The following is a 21359-nucleotide window of genomic DNA, read 5'->3' as shown; positions in this document are numbered from 1 at the left end:
TGAAAGGAGCAAAAAAAACCCCTCCTGAGTAGAAAGGCAATAGTCCACACAGAAATATATACTTTTACAACAAAATAAGGTTATTGACTTAATAAACTGTGTTACCTGGTTTCAGAAAGCCTTCAGTTCTTTCCTAAGTTATAACCAGAGGAATTTACAAAATTTGAAGGCGTAACAATTAGGAGTGGGAATGGGGTGGTAGAAGTAGATCGTTTACTGCAGAGGAGTTACAGGCTGAAGGCTTAGCAGTCAGGGTGGGGGGTCGTTTAACGTAGGGACAATTAACCCTGAAGCCCTTAACATCACCGAGCAGGGACGAGTGGGGATCCAAGAAGCAAGGCCTAGAGGGGCTGGTAGTGCAAGGGCCACCTAAGCCTTTGAGTCCACAGCAGCCTTCTAAGGACATTGCAGAATATAGTGCAGTGAATAACTATGTGCAGAATAGTAGGTAAGTAATACTTATTTTCATTTTACTGAAATAGATAAGCATTTAAAAACTACCATATTTCCATTTAAAGCGGTTAAAAATGTAAACATTTTGGTACATAAATGGCTTCATCTTTTTACTCCAAAATGTGTCATTCCTGGAAAATGTGAGATAAATGTTACTTACTAGGTCCATAAAGGAGTGATAATATGTGCCTTCAACCGTCTTACTGGCATACATCAAACATGCAGAGCTGTGAAATGATGGATGGTGTGTAAATAAAAGGCAGTATTTATTTCATTTAGCTCAAGTTGATACTTTGAGAATTACTATCTTAAAACCCTTTTGAGTGCTTTTCTTCTGCTTGTTATTTTGCATCTGTCAAAACTTAGCATTTTATAAACATTGATTGACCTTGAAGAGCAATATTTTTTTATATATAAATTTATTTATTTTATTTTATTTTATGTATTTATTTTTGGCTGCGTTAGGTCTTCGTTGCTGCGCGGGCTTTTCTCTGGTTGCGGCGAGCCAGGGCTACTCTTTGTTGCGGTGCGCAGGCTTCTCATTGCGGTGGTTTCTCTTGTTGTGGAGCACAGGGTCTAGGCACGCGGGCTTCAGTAGTTGTGGCATGCGGGCTCAGTAGTTGTGGCTCACGGGCTCTAGAACACAGGCTTAGTAGTTGTGGTGCACAGGCTTAGCTGCTCCACAGCATGTGGGATCTTCCCAGACCAGGGTTCAAACCCGTGTCCCCTCCATTGGCAGGCAGACTCTCAACCACTGCACCACCAGGGAAGCCCAAAGAGCAATATTTTTTAATTAAACTTTTTATTGAAGGATAATACACATACAGAGAAGTGTACAAAGAAATATACACCTGATGAATTTTCATGAAGCCATATCCAAGTAACCTAGCATCTAGATCCAGAAACAGAACATTAGCAGAAAGAATCCCAAAAGTTCCCTGTGCCTTTTCTAGTCACTGTCCCTCTTCCCCCACTACCCACAGCTCAAGGGTAACCACTGTCTTGTCTAATAACATAGTTTAGTTTGAAGAAATGGTGTTAACATTTAATCTGAAAAGTTTTGGAGAGTCCTTTAGTGAGCTTAAGGTAAAGAAGAAAGGAGCATGGCTGTAAACTGTTACCCTTTGTTTGACTTGTTTCTCTTTCTGAAGGTCTTTAGGAGAAGCATGATTGAATTAGAGCAAAGAGCTTGGATAGTTTATACTCAAGTACCTTGTTTGTGGAAAAGATGGAAGTTCTATTCTGTACATTTTTCTGTTTTGAGGAGAAACAAAATTTGTAGTGTCACTTTCTTTTCTGCCTGTGTCTTTGGCTTCAAAGGGAATTATCACCTCTGCATTTAGACCTGTCTACCTTTGATGTTCTGTCCTCCATGTTTCTAATTATTAAATCAGCATGCTGATTTAGACTTATTCCCAGGACTCTGTAGGATATGAAAAATGGATTATTTCCCTATTTTACATGTTTATACTTACATTTCACTTTGGGGTTTCAGAATTAACTATTCTTGGAGTACCTAACTTACAGTTAACTCTTTTGCCGTATAGATGTAAATGATCAATATAAGGTGATTTGGTGGAATTTTCCAAACCACAGGCTTTATATTGTAAATATCTACCTGTTGTAGTGTTCTTTGCATTCTAAAAGTTTTCTTATGATTTCAGTCAAATTCTTTTATTTTCTTATTTATAAGTTGAATTGACTCCTAAGCTTTTGCTCTTTAAAGAGTGTGTGTGTGTGTGTGTGTGTGTGTGTGTGTGAGAGAGAGAGAGAGAGAGAGAGAACCTACGTGCATACACAGGCCCATATGCGTTTTTAAAATTTATTTTTTTTATTTATTTATTTTTGGCTGCGTTGGGTCTTCGTTGCTGTGCTCAGGCTTTTGTCTGGTTGCGGCGAGTGGGGTCTACTCTTCGTTGTGGTGCATGGGCTTCTCATTGGTGGTGGCCTGTCTTGTTGTGGAGCATGGGCTCTAGGCGCGCAGGCTTCAGTAGCTGTGGGTCACGTGGGCTTAGTTGCTCCACAGCATGTGGGATCTTCCAGGACCAGGGCTCGAAGCTGTGTCGCCTGCATTGGCAGGCGGATTCCTAACCACTGCACCACCAGGGAAGCCCTCCATATGCTTTTAAACTGTGGAAGTTGCCAGATTGGGGACCTCTGAATAGGAAAATTTGCCCATTCAACAGTAGTCTTGTTGCCTTGCCAACTAGGTTCTTTTAGATTTGACTGAGGTTTCAGTTTTAAGACTATTAAGCCATGAGATTGAATCCCCAACTAGGACTACGAATTAGGAGTTCATCTGATATAATTTTATTAGAGTCCTTTTTATATGTTTTGTACTCTGGCTATGTTTTAAAAATTGTGGTAAAATATCATAACATAAAATTTACCATTTTAGGGAATTCCCTGGCAGTCCAGTGGTTAGGACTTGACACTTTCACTGCTGTGGGCCCGGGTTCAATCCTGGTGGGCAACTAAGATCCTGTAAGCTGTGCGACATGGCCAAAAAAAATTTTTTTTTACCATTTTAACCACCTATAAGTGTACAGTTGAGTATTTTGTTTTTAGAACTTGTAGTCATTCGTATCAGTTTTATTCAACAGATATATTTAGTGGGGATCAGCTATATGCCTTGTGCAGAAGTTGGTAGGTCACTGGAAAATTATGAAAGAAATGTAAATATAGTCCCTGTTCTCAAGGAGATTAGCCTCATTAGGGAAAAAAGATATGTATACACCGGTTAAATAATGATTCATGGTAGATAAGGCCTAAGATGTTCAAGGAAAGCTTTGTATAAACGTGAGGCTCAGCTTGGTCCTTAGTCAGGGGTAGGATCTATCTAGGTTGAGAGGAAGGAGGAAGTAGGGAACTAAAATAGCATACCAGCGTCCTAGCTATGGCAATCAGAGAAGAAAAAGAAATGAAAGAAATCCAAATTGGAAAAGAAGAAGTAAAACCGTCACTGTTTGCAGATGACATGATACTATACATAGAAAATTCTAAAGATGCTACCAGAAAACTACTAGAGCTCATCAGTGAATTCTGTAAAGTTGCAGGATACAAAATTAATACACAGAAATTTCTTTGATTTCTGTACACTAACAACAAAAGATCAGAAAGAGAAATTAAGGAAACAATCCCTTTTACCATTGCATCAAAAATAATATAATACCAGGAGTAAACCTACCTAAAGAGGCAGAAGACCTGTATTCCGAAAACTATAAGACACTGATGAAAGAAATCGAAGATGAGACAAACAGATGGAAAAATATATTCTTGGATTGGAAGAATCAGTATTGTCAAAATGACTGTACTACCCAAGGCAATCTGCAGATTCAGTGCAATCCCCATCAAATTACCAATGGCATTTTTCACAGAACTAGAACAAAAAATATTAAAATTTGTATGGAGACACAAAAGACCCGGAATAGCCAAAGCAATCTTGAGAAAGAAAAACAGAGATGGAGGAATCAGGCTCCCTGACTTCAGACTATGCTACAAAGCTGCAGTCATCAAAACAGTATTGGTACTGGCACAAAAACAGAAATACAGATCAGTGGAACAGGATAGAAAGTCCAGAGATAAATCCATGCATCTGTGGTCAATTAATCTACGACAAAAGGAGGTAAGAATATACAATGGAGAAAAGACAGTCTCTTCCATAAGTGGAGCTGGGAACACTGGACAGCTACTTGTAAAAGAATGAAATTAGAATATTCTCTTAACACCATACACAAAAATAAACTCAAAGTGGATTAAAGACCTAAATATAAGACCAGATACTATAAAATTCTTAGAGGAAAACATAGGTAGAACACTCTTTGACATAAATCACAGCAATATCTTTTTGGATCCACCTCCTAGAGTAATGAAAATAAAAACAAAAATAAACAAATGGGACCTGATTAAACTTAAAAGCTTTTGCACAGCAAAGGAAACCATAAACAAAACAAAAAGACAACCCACAGAATGGGAGAAAATATTTGCAAACGAATCAACTGACAAGGGATCAATCTCCAAAATATACAAACAGCTCATGCAGCTCAATGGCAAAAAAAATAAACAACCCAGTCAAAAAGTGGGCAGAAGATCTAAAAAGACATTTCTCCAAAGAAGACATACAGATGGCCACAATGCACGTGAAAAGATGCTCAACATCACTAATCATTAGAGAAATGCAAATCAAAACTACAGTGAGGTACCACCTCATGCCAGTCAGAATGGCCATCATTAAAAAGTCTACAAATAAGAAATGCTGGAGAGGGTGTGGAGAAAAGGGAACCCTCCTACATTGTTGGTGGGAATGTAAGTTAGTGCATCCACTGTAGAAAACAGTGTGGAGGTTCCTCAGAAAACTAAAAATAGAATTATCATATGATCCAGCAGTCCACTCCTGAGCATATATCCAGAGAAAATGAGTCTGTCATACAGAGTGAAGTAAGTCAGAAAGAGAAAAACAAATACCATATTCTAACACATATATATGGAATCTAGAAAAAAAAAAGGTTTCTGAAGAACCTAGGGGTAGGACAGGAATAAAGATGCAGACATAGAGAATGGACTTGAGGACACGGGGAGGGGGAAGGGTAAGCTGGGACAAAGTGAGAGAGTGGCATGGACATATATACACTACCAAGTGTAAAGTGGATAGCTGGTGGGAAGCATCCACATAGCACAGGGAGATCAGCTCAGTGCTTTGTGACCACCTAGAGGATGGGATAGGGAGGGTGGGAGGGAGACACAAGAGGGAGGAGATATGGGGATATATGTATATATATAGCTGATTCACTTTGTTATAAAGCAGAAACTAACACACCATTGTGGAGCAATTATACTCCAATAAAGATGTTAAAAAAAAGATACATGCACCCCAATGTTCATTGCAGCACTATTTACAATAGCCAAGGTATAGAAGCAACCTAAATGTCCATTGACAGAAGAATGGATAAAGAAGATGTGGTACGTATATACAGTGGAATATTACTCAGCCATAAAAAGGAATGAAATAATGCCGTTTACAGCAACATGGATGGACCTAGAGATTATCATACTAAGTGAAGTAAGTCAGACAAAGACAAATACCATACGATATCACTTTTGTGTGGAATCTAAAAAGCTATACAAATGAACTTACTTACAAAACAGAAACACGTAAAAAGCAAATTTATGGTTACTGAATGGGAAAGGTTGTAGGAGGGATAAATTAGGAGTTTGGGATTAACACATATACACTATTATATATAAAATAGATAATCAACAGGGACCTACTGTATAGCACAGGGAACTCTACTCAGTATTCTGTAATAACTTGTATAGGAAAATAATCTGAAAAAGAATGGATATATGTATATGTTTAACTGAATCACTTTGCTGTACACCTGAAACTAACACAATATTGTAAATCAACTATACTCCAATATAAAAATAAAAGTTAAAAAAAAAAGCTTACCAGCTATTTCATTGTTAAGTCCATTGCCTTTCAGAGAATCTTTTGCTTTTCTAGCTTTGAAGCTCTCACTCTTTTTTTTTTCTTCTGGCCGCGACGTGTGGCATATGAGATCTTAGTTCCCTAACCAGGGATCAAACGCACACCCCCTGCAGTGGAAGCGCAGAGTCTTAACCACTGGACCGCCAGGGAAGTCCCCCCCCCCCCTTTTTTTTTTTTTAAATAAGCTGAATATTCAGTTGAGGGAACATATTTTTGCCACATAATGTTTTTAAAAATCACAGAAACTAAACTTACTTATTATGTAATATAGACACTATTAAAAATCCAGATTTATAGTGATAGAAGGGTTAAACTTCCTATTAAAATTCTGTGCAAATATCTGTGTTCATGTAATGTTAAACTTTTCAATATATTACCAGTTGGGAATAGGTATTTCATTAGTGAGTTTAGAACAATTTCGGTTATAGTTTTTATGAAAAATAATTGTACAAAAAAGAGCATGTAATGAAATACATACTTATTGAAATTAATCATGAATTCAGATAAGAAGTTTACAGTGGGTATATATAGTATATAAAGAATAAGTTATGATTAATTCTGAATAAACTTGTACTGACACTTGATGGCAAAGGATGGTGCCCATTTGGTTAGTCTATGTCTATAATGGGTCAGGGGTTTCATCTGGGCTGAACATATTCTCTTACAATAAGAATTACGAAGTTAAAACAGTATTTTTTCTTTCTCATATCTGCAGACAGGCAAACATACACCTAGGACCGCCATGTTCACGTGACATCAAGAGGAAACGGAAACCTGTGGCTACGGCATCTCTGTCCAGCCCAAGTGCCAGTAATTATATATGTAGTTATCCTTTATTGACCACCTACTGTGTGTCAGGCACTAAATTATATGTTTTATATACCTTTTCATCTCTGACCCTGAAGTCTGTGCTTTTCCACTGTGTCTTACAGCTTTCTTGAGTTTGAATCCCTATATTCCACTATCAACAGTCTTCAGTCATCTGTACTTTTGCTCTAGCACAGACAGGAAATTAGGTGTGTGGTAATGAAAATCCTGGTAGGGTGGCAGTTTAGTCAATAGCGAAGGAGCCATATGGATTTATTTACTTTCATGTTTGGTATACAGCACAATACATTATCACTGTTTTAATGTCTAGTAGAGTTCTAATATTCTACCATTCAAGAAATTTCTAATTAAGTTTTCACGTTAAAACTTAAGGTTTTCTAGGCAAAACTGGTTCATAGAAACCAAAATAATGGTTATCTTCAGTGGGAGGTAGTGACCAGAGGAGGACATAAAAAAGTCTTCTGGGATGCTGGAAATACTTTATATCAAGAACTTGGTGGGGATTACATGAGTGTGTATACATGTAAAGATTCACTGAGCTGCACATTTACATACATACAGGTATGTTATCCTTAAATGAAAAAAGGGGAATAATTATGTATTTATATCAGCAAGAATACTGGATGTCTATAGATATTTTTCTTTGAAGTTAAGAGAAGATAATTAAATGTAATTATTAATCATAGGAAATAATACTTTGTGTATTTCAATACATTTTGGGGTGAATTGCTCTGGTTAAAAAGGGCATATCTGCTTGTAGGACCTATCAGAAATACCTATGGTTATTTTCTTGATGATGGTGAATTCACTCTGAGGGAATTGAGCATATCATAAATTATTTTATTTTCTTCAGAAAATACTATATATTATATAGATCAAAGCAATTGATGCCTGAGTAAAGAGTAGACCTCAGACAGATAGGAACTCTTATTTCTCTAACTTTACTTAGTAAGTTTCAGCATACTCTGAAATTGACCTGTTTGAGCTTCTGTTTGGAATGGTTGCTTGGCAGTGGTTCATACTGAACATTCTTAACCATGGGTCTGATGATTGTAGTAAGTTTTTCTTAGGGATTTTCACATGGCCGTGCTCTGAGCTGAACATTTTACATGAATTATTTCACTTAACCTTTGCAACAACTTTATAAGGCAGATGCTGTTTTTATTCCCAGTTTACACATGGGAAAATTAAGGCTTAGAGAGGTTAAATCACTCACTGAGGTTATATGGTTAATAAATTGTAGAGCCAAGATCAGACCAATTTCCCTATGACTCTTGAGCTGCCCTCTTAAACACTGCAGGTGTTTGGTCTTGTATACGACAGAATTGGTTCCAAACCATGACTCCATGTCAAAACCCAGATCCTCATCCAGTCTGTGGAATTGGAAGCAATAAAACACAGTCTTTATCTTTTTGTTCTTTTTTTCCCCCTTAATATCTAGCTCTATTTTTAGCTTTTAGTTGTTTATAAGAGAAGAGCTGTTGAGAAGTTTATAATCCTTATTCCATATTCAAATCAGGAAATGTACTGGGAAGTATTAAACAAGACTTGAGCATTCAGCATTTCCCCTACTGAGCCCAACTCCTCTCACTTGTTGACTCAGGCCTGCTTCACTGAACATTTTTTTTGTTTTCTATCCACAACCTGAGTGCCCCATGGAGGTGAAGGACATAGCCCAAGCCCACGCCATCAGTCAGTAGAACAAATGGGCTTGCTCTGCCTAACGTCGGGCCATCTCGGATTCCACCTCTTTTATAGAAATGAGTGATGAAGAGAGGTGCGTTCCGCTTTCCCGCTGTATTAATACACATCAGGGGCCAGCTCCTGCCATTAAATCATGCTCCTGCATACATCTGTTATCGGACTCCTCACCAGTGTGATGAACAAGACTGCAGATAGAGGCTTCCTTGTGTCATTCTTTATAGGATTTTCCTAAAAGAATAAATAGCTCAGATCTCTGCCAACACTCTCTCCTGTCACTGTGATGAATTCAGCTTCTTTCTTAAACATGCAGCCACAAATCTTTTCCCTTTTCCCCTCCCCCACTAGTGGAAAGTTTTAAGTTGACTGCATTTAAAGATATTAATAAGGCTAGAAAGGTGAAGAGCAAAAGGGAATAACATGCCTTCCTGTCTTTTTCGTACTAATATTAACAAAGGCCAGGGAAAAGGACCTTTTCATAGGGTCATTAGGTAGATCCATCTTGAAAGTGTAGCACCTCTATTTTCTTCACTTTATCTCCACTCCCCTTCCATCTATGGCTTTATAACATGCAGGTGCCTGGTGTACAGATCCACCCCTGGATCCTAGTGAGTAACTGTGTTAACCTGCTTTTCAGATCGATACACCAGAACAGGGAATGCCCACCAATGTCTCCCTCATGCTGAAGTGTACCAGCTGTCATATATTTTCTTAAAGATTGTAACTGGAAGAGAAAAAAGGGTTATTTTCTCTAAAATTTGAGAGACTTAAGTAGTTATAAGAAACGTAAGGAACTCAGATGAAAACATGACTTCTTTTCCTTGAGATGATTTTCTTCATTAGAACGGCAAATCAGAGCTTTGGGTGGGCAAATCCCATTCCTTCATAAAGTAAACACATGGGGCTTCCCTAGTGGCGCAGTGGTTGAGAGTCCGCCTGCCGATGTGGGGGACGCGGGTTCGTGCCCCGGTCCGAGAGGATCCCACATGCCGCGGAGCGGCTGGGCCCGTGAGCCATGACCGCTGAGCCTGCGCGTCCGGAGCCTGTGCTCTGCGGCGGGAGGGGCCGCAGCAGTGAGGCCCGCATACCGCAAAAAAATTTAAAAAATTAAAAAAAAAAAAAGTAAACACATGGCTGTAGGTGAAGGAGAATTGGGATAATAAGATATTCTGTTAAGAGCCCTGACTTTTTTTTTTTTTTTTTTGGCGGGATCTTACTTCCCTGACCAGGGATTGAATCCGTGCCCTCTGCAGTGGAGGCGCGGAGTCCTAACCACTGGACCGGCAGGGAATTCCCACGAGCCCTGACTGTTTTGGCCATCCAAGAGCCATTTCTGACCTTCTTCACCCTGGGATAGGATATGTGTCCTTAGAAGGGTACCCAACAGTTAACCTGTTAATTAGTTACATAAGATTTCAAATACCAGGCCAGCAATGCTAGCGATGCATTCACAAGGGCAGGAATTTTTACCTGTCTTGCTCACTGCTGTACCCCACTGCATCTAAAAAATAATGCTCCACACATAGAACAGTCTCTAGATATTTGTTGTTTGAATAAATGAATAGAATCTTAAAGATGAAACAGTTATTCTCAATATTATTCTAATCCTGTGATTGGATTCAGTAGTAGTTCCATTTCAGGTTGGCCCTTGTCTCAGGAGTCATAGGGCAGACTCTTATTGCCTACTGTGCCTTTTAATTAAGTTTAAATGTTTTCTAAAGTTAAAAATGTTTTTTAAAATAAATATTGAATGGCCACAAAAGAACATTTATAGAAAATGTATAAGATATAAAGAAAACCAATACAGCAACTATCCATATACCCACCATCCACTTTAAGAAAAGGAACATCACCTTTAAATTTTTCTTCCCACTCTCCTCAGAGGTAACCATTATCCTGATATATATTTTTGGTTAATCATTTGTCATTCTTTGTTTTTTTCAACTAGTTTTGACAGACATATGTATCTCTAAGCAGTATATTGTCTAGTTTTGCATGTTTTTGAACCTTGTGTAATGGAATGTTGTATTTTATGTTACAAGTTTCACCCATTTATGTTCTTGAGATTCATTCAGGTCTTATCCTACCAGAATCCATTCATTTTCTTACTGCCATATGTATGGTATTCCATTTTATCAGTTGACAGATATAATACAATTAACTGTTCTTGATGAACATTTCAGTCATATTCTTATGCTGTTTTACGCTATTGTGAAAAGTACTGCACCATTCTTCAGGTGAACATATGCAAAAGTTTCTCTTGGCCATTTCACAGTTCTTAGGATAGCTATATCAAAAAAAAAGAAAAAAAGTTGTTGTTTGAAGGATGTGGAGAAATTGGAAACCTTGTGCATTGCTGGTGGGAATGTAAAATAATGCAGCCACTGTGGAAAAAGATACGGTAGTTCCTCAAAAATTTAAACATAAAACTACCATGTGATCCATGGTAGTTCTGCTTCTGGATGTATACCCAAACGAATTGAAAGCAAAGATTCAAATAGATATTTGTACACCCATGTTCATAGCAGCATTATTGACAGTAGCCAAAAAGTAGAAACAACCCAAATGTTCATCACTGGATGAATGGATAAATAAAATGTGGTATATACATTCAGTAGGTTATTATTCAGTCTGAAAGCCTTCATTATAAGAATGAAATTATGAATGTTACAACATGGATGAACGCAACGTGTTAAGTGAAATAAGCCAAACACAAAAGGATGAATACTGTATGACTCCACTTATAAGAGGTACCTAAAACAATCCAATTTGTAGAAACAGAGACTAGAATGCTGGTTGCCGGGGGCTGCAGGAGGAAGAGAATGTGGAGTTATTGTTTAATGGGTAGACAGTTTCCATTTGGGATGATGAGAAAGTTCTGGACATGGATGGTGGTAATGGTTGTGCAACAATGTGAATATACTAAATGCTACTGAACAGTATGCTTAGAAATTATTAGAATGGTACATTTTATATATATTTTACCATAATAAAAAATATGTAGCAAAACAAAGTTTTTCTAGGACAGAGTTTTTTTGTTTTGGTTTGGTTTTTTTAACATCTTTATTGGAGTATAATTGCTTTACAGTGGTGTGTTAGTTTCTGCTGTATCACAAAGTGAATCAGCTAGCTATACGTATCCATATATCCATATATCCCCTCCCTCTTGCATCTCCTTCCTACCCTCCCTATCCCACCCCTCTAGGTGGTCACAAAGCACCAAGCTGATCTCCCTGTGCTATGCAGCTGCTTCCCACTAGCTATCTATTTTACTTTTGGTGGTGTATATGTGTCCGTGCCACTCTCTCACTTCGTCCCAGCTTCCCCTTCCCCTTCCCCATGTTTTCAAGTCCATTCTCTACGTCTGCGTCTTTATTCCTGTCCTGCCCCTAGGTTCTTAAAAACCTTTTTTTTTTTTTAGCATATGGTATTTGTTTTTCTCTTTCTGACTTAGAGTCTGCAGACTCTAGGTCCATCCGCCTTCACTACAAATAACTCAATTTCGTTTCTTTTTATGGCTGAGTAATATTCCATTGTATATATGTGCCACATCTTCCTTATCCAATCATCTGTCAATGGACACTTAGGTTGCTTCCATGTCCTGGCTATTGTAAATAGTGCTGCAATGAACATTGTGGTACATGACTCTTTTTTTTTTTTTGCGGTACGCGGGCCTCTCACTGTTGTGGCCTCTCCCGTTGCGGAGCACAGGCTCCGGACGTGCAGGCTCAGCGACCATGGCTCACAGGCCCAGCCGCTCCACGGCATGTGGGATCCTCCCGGACCGGGGCACAAACCCGCGTCCCCTGCATCGGCAGGCGGACTCTCAACCACTGTGCCGCCAGGGAAGCCCCTGACTCCTTTTGAATTATGGTTTTCTCTGGGTATATGCCCAGTAGTGGGATTGCTGTGTCGTATGGTAGTTCTATTTTTAGTTTTTTAACCTCCATACTGTTCTCCATAGTGGCTGTATCAATTTACATTCCGACCAACAGTGAAAGAGGGTTCCCTTTTCTTGACACCCTCTCCAACATTTATTATTTGAAGACTTTTTGATGATGGCCATTCTGACTGGTGTGAGATGATACCTCATTGTAGTTTTGATTTACATTTCTCTAATGATTAGTGATCTTGAGCATCCTTTCATGTGTTTGTTGGCAATCTGTATATCTTCTTTGGAGAAATGTCTGTTTTGGTCTACTGCCCATTTTTGGTTGTTTGTTTGTTTTTTTTGATATTGAGCTGCATGAGCTGCTTGTATATTTAGGAGATTAATCCTTTGTCAGTTGCTTCATTTGCAAATATCTTCTCCCATTCTGAGGGTTGTCTTTTTGTCTTCGTTATGGTTTCCTTGGCTGTGCAAAGATTTTTAAGTTGCATTAGGTCCCATTTGTTTATTTTTGATTTTATTTCCATTATTGTAGGAGGTGGGTCAAGAAGGATCTTGCTGTGATTTATGTCATAAAGTTCTGCCTATGTTTTCCTCTAAGAGTTTGATAGTTTCTGGCCTTACATTTAGGTCTTTAATCCATTTTTGTTTTACTTTTGTGTATGGTGTTAGGAAGTGTTCTAATTTCATTCTTTTACATGTAGCCGTCCAGTTTTCCCAACACCACTTATTGAAGAGGCTGTCTTTTCTCCCTTGTATATTCTTGCCTCCTTTGTCAAAGATAAGGTTACCCTATGTGTGTGGGTTTATCTCTGGGCTTTCTATCCTGTCCCATTGATCTATATTTCTGTTTTTGTGCCAGTACCATACTGTCTTGATTACTGTAGCTTTGTAATATAGTCTCCAGTCAGGGAGCCTGATTCCTCCAGCTCCATTTTTCGTTCTCAAAATTGTTTTGGCTATTAGGGGTCTTTTGTCTTTCCATACAAACTGTAAAAACTCTTGTTCTAGTTCTGTGAAAAATGCCATTGGTAATTTGATAGGAATTGCATTGAATCTGTAGATTGCTTTGGGTCGTGTTGTCATTTTCACAGTGTTGATTCTTCCAATCCAAGAACATGGTATATCTCACCATCTGTTGGTATCATCTTTAATTTCTTTCATCAGTGTCTTACAGTTATCTGCATACAGGTCTTTTGCCTCCTTAGGTAGGTTTATTCCTAGGTATTTTATTCTTTTTGTTGCAGTGGTAAATGGGAGTGTTTCCTTAATTTCTTTTTCAGATTTTTCATAATTAGTGTATAGGAATGCAAGAGATTTCTGTGCATTAATTTTGTATCCTGCTACTTTACCAAATTCATTGATTGGCTCTAGTAGTTTTCTGGTAGCATCTTTAGGATTCTCTATGTGTAGTATCATGTCATCTGCAAGCAGTGACAGTTTTACTTTTTCTTTTCCGATTTGAATTCCTTTTATTTCTTTTTCTTCTCTGATTGCTAGGGCTAAAACTTCCAAAACTATGTTGAATAATAGTGGTGAGAGTGGGCAACCTTGTCTTGTTCCTGATCTTGTGGAAATGGTTTCAGTTTTTCACCATTAAAAACGATGTTGGCTGTGGGTTTGTCATATATGCCCTTCATTATGTTGAGGTAAGTTCCCTCTATGCCTACTTTCTGCAGGGTTTTTATCATAAATTGGTGTTGAATTTTGTCAAAAGCTTTTTCTGCATCTATTCAGATGATCATATAGTTTTTATCCTTCACCTTGTTAATATGGTTTATCACATTGATTGATTTGCGTATATTGAAGAATCCTTGCATTCCTGGGAAAAACACCACTTGATCATGGTGTATGATCCTTTTAATGTGTTGTTGGATTCTGTTTGCCAGTATTTTGTTGAGGATTTTTACATCTATGTTCATCAGTGTTAGCGGCCTGTAGTTTTCTTTTTTTGTGACATCTTTGTCTGGTTTTGGTCTCAAGGTGATGGTGGCCTCGTAGAATGAGTTTGGGAGTGTTCCTCCCTCTGCTATATTTTGGAAGAGTTTGAGAAGGATAGGTGTTAGCTCTTCTCTAAATGTTTGATAGAATTCGCCTGTGAAGCCATCTGGTCCTGGGACTTTTTTTGTTGGAAGATTTTTAATCACAGTTTCAATTTCAGTGCTTGTGATTGGTCTGTTTATAGTTTCTATTTCTTCCTGGTTCAGCCTTGGAAATTGTGCTTTTCTGAGAATTTGTCCATTTCTTCCAGGTTGTCCATTTTTTTGTCATAGAGTTGCTTGCAGTAATCTCTCATGATCTTTTGTATTTCTGCAGTGTCAGTTGTTACTTCTCCTTTTTCATTTCTAATTCTGTTGATTTGAGTCTTTTCCCTTTTTTTCTTCATGAATCTGGCTAATGGTTTATCAATTTTATCTTCTCAAAGAACCAGCTTTTAGTTTTATTGATCTTTGCTATCGTTTCCTTCATTTCTTTTTCATTTATTTCTGAACTGATCTTTATGATTTCTTTCCTTCTGCTAACTTTGGGGTTTTTTTGTTCTTCTTTCTCTATTTGCTTTAGGTGTAAGGTTAGGTTGTTTATTTGAGATGTTTCTTGTTTCTTGATGTAGGATTGTATTGCTATAAACTTCCCTCTTAGAACTGCTTTTGCTGCATCCCATAGGTTTTGGGTTGTCGTGTTTTCATTGTTATTTGTTTCTAAGTTTTTTTGATTTCCTCTTTGATTTCTTTAGTCATCTCTTGGTTATTTAGTAGCGTATTGTTTAGCCTCCTTGTGTTTGCATTTTTAAAGTTTTTTTCCTGTAATTGATATCTAGTCTCATAGCATTGTGGTCAGAAAAGATACTTGATACGATTTCAGTTTTCTTAAATTTACCAAGGCTTGATTTGTGACCCAAGATATGATCTATCCTGGAGAATGTTCCATGAGCACTTGAGAAGAAAGTGTATTCTGTTTTTGGATGGAACGTCCTATAAATATCAATTAAGTCCATCTTGTTTAATGTGTCATTTATAGCTTGTGTTTAATTATTTATTTTCATTTTGGATGATCTGCCCGTTCGTGAAAGTGGGGTGTTAAAGTCCCCTACTGTGATTGTGTTACTGTTGCTTTCCCCTTTTATGGCTGTTAGCATTTGCCTTATGTATTGAGGTGTTCCTATGTTGGGTGCGTAAATATTTACAATTTTTATATCTTCTTCTTGGATTGATTCCTTGATCATTATGTAGTGTTCTTCTTTGTCTCTTGTAATAGTCTTTATTTTAAACTCTAGTTTGTCTGATATGAGAATTGCTACTCTAGCTTTCTTTTTTTTGTTTGTTTTTTTGGTTTTTGTTTTGTTTTGTTTTTTTTGCAGTACACAGGCCTCTCACTGTTGTGGCCTCTCCCGCTGTGGAGCACAGGCTCTGGACACATAGGCTCAGCGGCCATGGCTCACGGGCTCAGCCACTCTGCGGCATGTGGGATCTTCTCAGACCGGGGCACGAACCTGTGTCCCCTGCATCGACAGGCGGACTCTCAGCCCCTGCGCCACCAGGGAAGCCCCCTAGCTTTCTTTTGATTTCCATTTGCATGGAATATCTTTTTCCATCCTCTCATTTTCAGTCTGTATGTGTCCCTAGGTCTGAAGTGGGTTTCTTGTAGACAGCGTATATATGGGTCTTGTTTTTGTATCCATTCAGCAAGTCTTTGTCTTTTAGTTGGAACATTTAATCCATTTACATTTAAAGTAATTATCGATATGTATGTTCCTGTTACCATTTTCTGAATTGTTTTGGGTTCGTTATTGTAAGTGTTTCCATTCTCTTGTTTCCTGCCTAGAGAAGTTCCTTTAGCATTTGTTGTAGAGCTGGTTTGGTGGTGCTGAATTCTCTTAGCTTCTGCATGTCTGTAAAGGTTTTAATTTCTCCATCGAATCTGAATGAGATCCTTTCTGGGTAGAGTAATCTTGGTTGTAGGTTTTTTCCCTTTCATCACTTTAAATATGTCCTACCACACCCTTCTGCCTTGCAGAGTGTCTGCTGAATGATCAGCTGTTAACCTTATGGGGATTCCCTTATATGTTATTTGTTGCTTTTCCCTTGCTGCTTTTAATATTTTTTCTTTGTATTTAATTTTTGATAGTTTGATTTATATGTGTCTTGGCATGTTTCTCCTTGGATTTATCCTGTATGGGACTCTCTGCACTTCCTGGACTTGATTGACTATTTCCTTTCCCATATTAGAGAAGTTTTCAACTATAATCTTTTCAAGTATTTTCTCAGTCCCTTTCCTTTTCTCTTCTTCTGGGACCCCCTATAATTCAAATGTTGGTGCATTTAATGTTGTCCCAGAGGTCTCTGAGACTGTCCTCAATTCTTTTCATTCTTTTTTCTTTATTCTCCTCTGTGGTAGTTATTTCCACTATTTTATCTTCCAGGTCACTATCTGTTCTTTGGCCTCAGTTATTCTGCTATTGATTTCTTCTAGAGAATTTTTAATTTCATTTATTGTGTTGTTTATCATTGTTTGTTTGCTCTTTAGTTCTTCTAGGTTCTTGTTAAACATTTCTTTTATTTTCTCCATTCTGTTTCCAGGATTTTCTATCATCTTTACTGTCATTACTCTGAATTCTTTTTGAGGTAGACTGCCTATTTCCTCTTCATTTGTTTGGTCTGGTGGGTTTTTACCTTGCTTCTTCATCTGCTGTGTATTTCTCTGTCTTCTCATTTTGCTTAACTTACTGAGTTTTTTGGGTCTTCTCTTCACAGTCTGCAGGTTTGTATTTTCCATTGTTTTTGGTGTCTGCCGCCAGTGGGTAATGTTGGCTCCATGGGATGTGTAGGCTTCCTGCTGGAGGGGACTGGTGCCTGTGTTCTGATGGATGAGGCTGGATCTTGTCTTTCTGGTGGGCAGGACCATGTCTGGTCGTGTGTTTGTGACCTTATTATGATTTTAGGCAGCCTCACTGCTAATGGGTGGGGTTGTGTTCCTGTCTTGCTAGTTGTTTGGCATGGGGTATCCAGCACTGGAGCTTGCTGGTCGTTGAGTGGAGCTGGTTCTTAGAGTTGAGACGGAGATCTCTGGGAGAGCTCTCGCCGATTGATATTACAAGTGGCCGGGAGGTCTCTGGTGGACCATTGTCCTGATCTCAGCTCTCCCACCTCAGAGGCTCAGGCCTGACACCCGGCTGGAGCACCAAGACCCAGTTCTTGGAGAAGGGGCCTTGCAATTTCTAAGGAGCAGGGTTTCTTTGTAACTGCTGTGTCCATGAGATCACAAAGAAAGTTCTCATTTTCTGAAGGAAATGTATCCAGAGAAGCAGATTGCACAGTTTCCATAGTCTAATTCCTCTTCTTTGGATAGGACTCCTCAAAAAGGTAACAAGCCAAGAATCTAGGACAGTTTTTTCACCATGGTTGGTGAGCATCTAGTAATGGTAGTTATAGTTTTATGAAATTTATTTTCACTTAAATAGGAGTGAATGAGCACATGTGTGTGAGAAATAGAGAGAGAGAGAGAGGTTTGGGTGGTGATGTCAGATGTATTTCTTGCTGCTATGGTTGAGTTTCCAAAATGTTTGAAATCCACTACCCTCTAAAAACTCTTGTATAGGTGCCATGGAGTTAATAGCTTTCAAGGTTTTTTTTTTTTTTCTTTCTGAAATTTATGTTTGAATGTTGGGTGTACCTGTAAATCTGAAATAAACCCTTGGGTGCACTATGATATAATCTAATCTTTTTCATTAAGAAAAAAAAAGTATTGGTCATGACCCACTACATTGATTTTGTGACACATAATTTGAAAATTACTTTTCTAGGTTATATTCCTAGGAATGGAATTATTGTAACAGGATAAAAGCGAAACTTTTTAACATTTTGCTCTATTTTAGTGTCTATATTTGTTTTCAACAGTGGGGGTATGATGGTGGTTTGTACTGCTCTGCTCAGGGGGCATTTGGAGATGTGAGGACAGTGTTTCATTGTCACAATGACTGGGGAATGCTTTTGGCATTCAGGGACAGGGTCCAGAATGGTAAGTGTCCTAAAAAAAATAGGACAGCCCTGCACAAGCAATGATTATCCTGTCCAGAATGTCTTAATGTGCTTGTTGAAAAACCATGGGCTTGGTGTGTGATTTTTCTACCATTTGCCTTATTATTCAGTATTTATTGGTGACACCGTCATATTGGAGGCATAGGATGTTGTAGAAAGAGCAGAGGGCTTGGAGTCCAGTATATGAGTTTGAGTCTTGCTACTTAACCAGCCCAGTTGTGTCCCTGAACAAATTATCCGCTTTCTCTATGCCTTAGTTTTCTGATCCAGGAAATGGAGATGACGATACCTACTTCTAAGAGTTTGCATTAAGAAATAAGATTATAAGTATACGTTGTTTACACAGTACAGTGCCTGGCACATAAATGCTTAATAAGTGATTATTACTGCATTATGAATTTGTACTACTGAATTTATTCATTTGTTCAGTTAAACCCATTTTCTGAGGTGGAGAAATACAATACTTATCTTACTTAAATCTTGCCTTTATTTTTTGGTTTAAAAAAAAAAGAAACTTTATGTGGCCACTTGGTTTAATAGGACATAAAGTATAAGAATTAAGAAAGTTTTGTGTTGACATCTCTCTCATTCTAATTTGTCTCCTTTTGGCTTTTTTCCTCCTTACTTTTATTGTAACACCCTTACCAGTTCACATGGATGCAGTGGAGCCAACCATACCAGCATCACAGGCCCCCAAACCTCCGAACTCTGAGTGGTTGGTCAGGACCTCTGCTGCAGAGAAAACCACTGACTCAACTGCAGCTACATTTTTTAAAATGCCACAAGAAAAGAGCCCTGGATACGGCTAGACAGCAGAATTTCACCCACCAAGAGCCGACTAGATGTTGCTGAAACAAATATTAGACTTTGTATTATATTGTCTTGCATATCTTAACTGACGTTCCCAGTCCTTTCGCCACCAGGACTGACTCCTCTTCAAAGAAGTGGACTCTTTCTCTTAGAAAATCATATTGTGAAAATCTTTTTTTTTTAATTGTAAAATATTAGGACAGCAATTTTTTTAAAAAAGGTCATCCTATGCTCTATTTGTTACATTGCTATTGCTGTCCCAACAGTTACCTACAGCTCTGTTTACAGAGCTGTTGCTGTTTTGCAGGTATGTCTTTTTTCTTGAAGAACTAGTAACTGCTTTTGCATATTTTTTGTGTAGAGCTTTTAATACCATTTGAGGAAGTTCCAAATTTGCAGCCAGTTCCAGACAAAGTTAAACACAGATTTAAGATCTGTGTGTGGAATTGTTTGCAGGAGATAAGGCTTGCCTTTGAGCCTGGTCTTGATTCAAGCAGAGTGCCAATAAGATAAATCCACCAAGTACTCAATTTGGAGCCTCAGAAAAGACTACCAGCAGCATGGGCCTTGGAAGCTTACTCCATTTTTCTAGATGTCCTGTTGGAATCGCCAGCAGCTGCGTTGTACTTTGCCTCATCTCCAAAGTCTGTGTTCTACTGAAAGAGGACCTATATATATACACATACAGATCGGTGTCATGAAGAAGGTGCTTTAGGTGTACAGCAAACTTAAAACAGTGGATTGTGTCTTAATACTTCATGTTGCGGTGTAAGCCTTTATGTACTAAACAAGACTTTTATTGTTAGTATTATAGGTCAATAACCTGTAGCAGAAATTCATACTCTATTATAATAATGGCTTTTTGAGGCCATACTTTGGGGAGGAAAAATGTCTTTTTGACATACCTTTATACTTGGTATGTTTATGACGGCTCAGCTGCATGAAGAGTTATATATACAGCCATGCCTCAAGTTGGATGCTCCTTTGTCAAAATGAGGAATAAGTGACTGCCTAGAGCTTCTGAAGAAAAGCCACCCTTTCTAAAAAAGTATTATCAAGATTGTCTCTCATTGAGGGACCTGGTTGGCAGAAGGGCCCTTTTTTGTACAAATTGAATGCTTTTACTCTGAGATACACAGAAGCCATTCTCAAGTGTCCGCCGCTCTTGTGACATTCTAGAGGAACTCCCACCCCTGCACCTGCTAGGACAGAGCCTCCTTTCTTTCCCTGAAGCGCAGTTGTCCTTTCTCACACACAATTTAATGGTGGGCCGCTCTGTCGTATTCCTTTAAAAATTGTTGTCCTTATCAGTGGTAGCGCCAGAATGTCCTTGTCAGTGGTGTGGGTGTGAATCTGGTGGGAAAGGGGTACTGGAAGCTAAGTTTACATAGTACTTAATGTAAGACTGAGAACATGGCAGTTGTCCACAACAAGGAATATGGTGGAGGGAGGGGCGGGTGGAGATTACGGCATGAGGAGTAGTGCTAAAGCCAGCCCAGCATCCCTGGGAGCCACCCAGATTCTTGTGCAGTCGCGAGTGTACTTCCCTTCCTATGGCTGCACCCGTAGCAGAATAGAAAACATAATGTCTGTTGAATATAAAGTGGTTCTACTCAGTTGTTTTAGTGATGAAGGTATCTTTTTGTTGTAATATGTGCATTCTTACCTAGTCCCAATAGTGTCCCGAGGCACACATTTCTAACATAATTTGTTGGATTTAAGGGAGAAATTCATGAACATAATAATTTTATTTTCTTTGCACTAAGCTCCATGGCTCATTCAGAGATCAGTCCTGTGATCATCGCCTGTTAAGACCTCTGTAGTTCGGGTAGCATCTTTTTCTTCATGACATGTAGCCTAATAATTCTCCTTTCTACCTGTGATTAAAAATCACTTATATGTACAACTTTATTTACCTTTTAAACATCTATGATGTAAAGGTAGGTGATTGCTACCATTTTATAGAGTCAAGAACAGTCTTAGTGACTTGCCCCAAATCTCATAATCAAGTCAAGACTAAAATCCCAGACTTACAGACTTTCTTGGCCCTGGGTTATAATCTTTGGGTTGTCATTGATAGACCTGAGTCACTCTGAGACTCATATTTTTGAAACAGTATGCCAGATAAACAGAATGTTTATCATCTTTCTTGTTC

The 21359-nt window shown here is 38.4% G+C and overlaps 1 protein-coding gene across 6 annotated transcripts in view; it reads left to right on the top strand.

The window, feature by feature from the left end:
* The window catches only part of GPATCH2L (G-patch domain containing 2 like), a 60697-nt gene extending 39760 nt beyond the window's left edge, over positions 1-20937 (top strand). For 3 of the 6 annotated variants that reach the window (XM_060132140.1, XM_060132225.1, XM_060132312.1), the window contains exons 9-10: positions 6657-6751; positions 19043-20937. In XM_060132140.1, coding sequence (XP_059988123.1) covers positions 6657-6751; positions 19043-19203 — 256 coding nt within the window. In that variant the 3' untranslated portion in view covers positions 19204-20937. The remainder of the gene's footprint in view (positions 1-6656; positions 6752-19042) is intronic. The other 3 variants (XR_009537313.1, XM_060132406.1, XM_060132485.1) reach the window with 3 other exon arrangements.
* The last annotated feature ends 422 nt before the right edge of the window (positions 20938-21359 follow it).

This window comes from Lagenorhynchus albirostris, chromosome 1 (genome assembly GCF_949774975.1).
Source record: "Lagenorhynchus albirostris chromosome 1, mLagAlb1.1, whole genome shotgun sequence".
In the NCBI taxonomy this organism is placed as follows: domain Eukaryota; kingdom Metazoa; phylum Chordata; class Mammalia; order Artiodactyla; family Delphinidae; genus Lagenorhynchus; species Lagenorhynchus albirostris.
Note: the sequence above shows the minus strand (reverse complement) of the source record. Positions and strands in the feature narration are given on the sequence as shown.